At 31.8% G+C, this 4,617-nt stretch overlaps 1 protein-coding gene and 1 pseudogene across 1 annotated transcript; both read left to right on the top strand.

The window, feature by feature from the left end:
* Nucleotides 1-526, top strand: LOC106798762 (trifunctional UDP-glucose 4,6-dehydratase/UDP-4-keto-6-deoxy-D-glucose 3,5-epimerase/UDP-4-keto-L-rhamnose-reductase RHM3-like). The gene is made up of 2 exons (XM_014775931.1): nt 1-128; nt 268-526. The coding sequence occupies exons 1-2, from the start codon at nt 1-3 to the stop codon at nt 524-526; spliced, it is 387 nt and encodes a 128-aa protein (XP_014631417.1).
* Nucleotides 314-2,013, top strand: LOC100776398 (bifunctional dTDP-4-dehydrorhamnose 3,5-epimerase/dTDP-4-dehydrorhamnose reductase-like; annotated as a pseudogene).
* Nucleotides 2,014-4,617: the final 2,604 nt, after the last annotated feature.

Raw genomic sequence — 4,617 nt, 5'->3', positions numbered from 1 at the left:
ATGCGCTGGCAGTCTTCTAGAAGCAGAATCAAGGGGCCGTTAGATATTGTTCCCTTAATAGCATTCTTATTAGATTTTCCTCCAAGGCACAAGCTGCCAAAATCTGTTAGAGAATTTCATCCAGAAATGTATGAGAATATCTATAAATAGGATATGATGTAATTCAAATGACAGACAATAATACAATTTCCTTTTCTTCTTTTACGTTGCTCTAGAGGTTCTAGGCCTCATAATCCTAGAGTTAATTGCTTGTGCTTACATCAGTAGGTCATATGGGCTACCTGTTATTACAACTCGTGGAAACAATGTTTATGGGCCCAACCAGTTTCCTGAGAAGTTAATTCCAAAGTTCATCCTCCTGGCTATGCAGGGAAAGAATCTTCCAATTCATGGGGATGGTTCAAATGTGAGGAGTTATTTATATTGTGAAGATGTTGCTGAGGCTTTTGAAGTTGTCATGCACAAGGTGAGGTTGGCCATGTTTACAATATCGGGACAAAGAAGGAAAGGAGAGTTGTCGGTGTAGCCAAAGATATATGCAGACTTTTCTCAATGGACCCAGAAACTTGTATAAAATTTGTAGAGAACAGACCATTTAACGACCAAAGATACTTTCTTGATGATCAAAAGCTGAAGGACTTGGTTGGTCTGAGAGGACCACTTGGGAAGAAGGATTGAAGAAAACCATGGATTGGTATATCAACAACCCTAATTGGTGGGGTGATGTCACTGGGGCATTGCTTCCTCATCCTAGGATGCTGATGATGCCTGGCGGGTTGGAGAGTCATTTCGAGGGATCTGAAGAGGAAAAACCTGCATCTTTTGGCTCAAGTAATACCAGGATGGTGGTTCCATCATCCAAGAACACCAGCTCTCAACAGAAACATCCTTTTATGTTCTTGATCTATGGTAGAACAGGGTGGATTGGGGGTTTGCTGGGGAAATTGTGTGAAAAGCAAGGAATTCCGTATGAATATGGAAAGGGTCGCCTGGAGGACCGCTCCTCACTCTTGGCTAATCTTCAGAATGTGAAGCCTACACATGTTATTAATGCTGCAGGAGTGACCGGCAGACCCAATGTTGATTGGTGTGAATCCCATAAAACAGAAACCATCCGCACCAATGTTGCTGGTACCTTAACAATGGCTGATGTCTGCAGAGAGCATGGGATCTTGATGATAAATTATGCTACTGGGTGCATATTCGAGTATAATGCAACACATCCTGAGGGCTCTGGCATTGGTTTTAAGGAGGAAGCAAGCCCAATTTCATTGGCTCTTTCTATTCCAAAACTAAAGCTATGGTAAGTTTCTTACATGTTATGGATTAATTATATCTGTTCATAATGAATTATTGAATTATCATAATAATTTTTATGTGAACATTGACAGGTTGAGGAGCTCTTGAAAGACTATGACAATGTATGCACACTCAGGGTTTGCATGCCAATTTCGTCGGACCTGAGCAACCCGCGCAACTTCATAACAAAGATTTCTCGTTATAACAAAGTAGTCAACATTCCAAACAGTATGACTATTTTGGATGAACTTCTGCCTATCTCAATTGAGATGGCAAAGAGGAACTTGAAGGGAATCTGGAACTTCACAAATCCAGGGGTTGTGAGCCACAATGAGATCCTTGAGATGTACAGGGATTACATTGACCCCAACTTCAAGTGATCTAACTTCACCCTCGAAGAGCAAGCGAAGTTGGTTGTTGCTCCTCGAAGCAACAATGAGATAGACGCATCAAAATTGAAGACAGAATTCCCAGAATTGCTTTCCATCAAGGAATCACTCATGAAATATGTCTTTGAGCCAAACAAGAAAACATAAGCAGGTTTATGTTATTTAGACAAGGCAGTGATGTGTTCAGGCTATATAGATTACTCACTCATTGTTTCACTATTAGCTCCTTTCAGTTACTGTGTGTAGAGTGTGGTTAGATATGTTCCCTAAGTCTTCAATTCTGCAGTTTTATTCATGTGTCCTCTGGTAATGGCAGCTTTAGATAGATGTCTTGTTATCTACAATGCAAGCTTCTGATGGGCAATTTTTGCACCTGTATTCTTTTATTGCTCATCTAGAATGAAAATTTAAAATAATTTGCTACCTTATCGAGATGTACTTGGATATTTATCTGTAATATGAAAATTTTTAAATAAGAGAAATTATTTGTTATTTTTAAACCAAGAAATGATAATGCTAATTTCATTGCCCTTATGTAATTATTTATTTTTTATTCCTATTTGCTAAGCAAAAGCTCCAGTTATTGGGTGATGATGCTATATTGTGTTATTAACCTTGTGATGTAGTCACATTCACAAACACACACACGGTTATATTTGTGTTCGAAAAATTATTTTGGAAGATAAATGTTTTTTTATTTTATTGTGGATTGAATTTTATTAGATTTCAAAGTGGGGAAATATGCCTCAACAATGACAAAACTTGATGTACCTTTGGCTTAAATATATCTTTGGTTTATAAAACTCAATTTAACACTTTTTTTCCTGTAAAAAAAATCATTTTAGTTCTTGTAAAATATGTTTTTGTTTTTTTTAAAGTGTTTTGGGTAGCACTTTGATCAGTGAATTTTTTTTATCTAAAACACTTTAAAGATAAAAAACAAAATAATAACATTGTGCAAGGTTTAAAAGGATTTGTTTATAGAGATGAAGATGAAAAAAAAAACACTGAATTACATAAACAAAAAATGTATTTAAATCATTAGCATTTTGGAAGGATGGATATTTTTGGTACTTGAAGTACAAGAGAGGTGAAAAGAAAGTCATAAAGGAGAGTTGTGTTTTAATTTTTTTTTAATAATTTGAGATTTGTGTCTATGCCTCTCACTAGACTTCTTTTGTACCCTAGTAATTGAAGTTTCATGTCAATTTTTTTTTTTGCATAAATACTTTTTTTTGTTCTTATAATTCAGTTTTTTATTTTATTTTTGTCCCTGTATTTTTTTTTTTCATTTTAGTTTCTCTATTTGTCTTATTTTTCATTCTTAAAGCATTTTGTTCATTGTTCAGTGTATTTTTTTTACTGTTTAAAGCACTTTGAGGGCGAAAAATAAAACAAAAATATTTTATAAGGACTAAAACTTTGCAGGGATAAAAAGGAAAAAAAACTAAAATGTAAGGACAAAAAATATATTTAAGCTATTTTTTATTATGGATATTATTGAAGTGAAACATCAAATTCAAATAGAGAACAATATCGAAAGTAATTAAGAAATTGCATCTAAGTTTTGTTTGAAAAGAAAATGACAAAAGTTAGATGCAATTCTTAAGGTGCTTTTGTTGCTTACTTAAAAAAAGTACTTTTTTTTTTGCTAGACCATTATCGCAATTGACTTTCACGCAAATAACCAAACATGGACCTTTAATCTAGATCTTTATTACAATGATGATCTAAGTGAAAAGTTTAAATATTACTTACAAAGATACATATTATATATTATTTATTAACAGAGTACTCACATTGATAATTTGAAATCATAAAATATTTACTAACTGGATCAATATTATTGACATACATGAAATATTTAAAGAATTAAATATAAATTTTGTTCGAAAAGTAAAGCATACAATTTACATGTAACTTTTGTAAATAAAGTTTTAAGGATAAATAACCGAATTTGATTCCGAAAATATGATACGGCGACAAATTGATTCATAAAAGACGAAAAATACAAATTTAGTCCTTAAATGTATAAAAAGTTTAACAAATTACTTCTGCCGTTAAACTTGTAAAATTATTTTGTCATTAAATTTTAATGTTGAAAGACTAATTTGACAATAAGTTATATTTTTCAAGAACCATTTTGACATTAAGTTACAACGATTAAGAACTAATTTATCATTCACATTAAAATGTTTTACCAAAAAAACCATTGGTTGTTTTGTTTCTCAAAATTTGATTGAAAGATATTATCATACTTTATCATTTGATTCAAAAATCTTTTTTTTCTCTATACTATGTTTGTTCCACATTTCTCTCTATTATCTTATATGTTAATTACAACTTCTCTCATATCACGTCACTCTTCTTTTTTCTTTGAAATTATTGTTAACTCACCACCTCCATTATGATCGTCATTGGTGTCACCATCGTCATCATCATCAGTGGTAGTGGTGGTGGTGGTGGTGGTGACACCGACAATGATGATGATAATAGTTGCAGCGATAGTATAGCACTCTTGGTGGCGATGATGATGGATTAATTGAGATATTTTTAGAATTGATTATTGAGATTTTTTATAGATTTAACTTTTATTTGCTTAATATTTTAGAGATTTGATGATTATATTATAGTTTAATTTGAATTTAATTTTAAATATTTCAAATGATAAAGTATAGTAACATTTTTAAATAAAATTTTGAGAGATAAAATAACTAATGAATTTTTAGTCCAAAGTTTTTGGTGGAGTGCTAATGCACATCCTATTAAGATGAATATCAGCATTTTCCTTTAATTATTTATTCTGACATTTAATTCATTATTATATGGATAAAACATGAATAAAATTGAAAAACACCAAAAGCACACAATAATAATGGTGTTATTATAACTAAAATCATATAATATATTTATTTCAAAACTCCTACAA

Source organism: Glycine max, chromosome 5 (assembly GCF_000004515.6).
Source record: "Glycine max cultivar Williams 82 chromosome 5, Glycine_max_v4.0, whole genome shotgun sequence".
Lineage (NCBI taxonomy): Eukaryota > Viridiplantae > Streptophyta > Magnoliopsida > Fabales > Fabaceae > Glycine > Glycine max.
The sequence above is the reverse complement of the archived record's forward strand: the minus strand, read 5'-3'. Positions and strand labels throughout refer to the sequence as shown.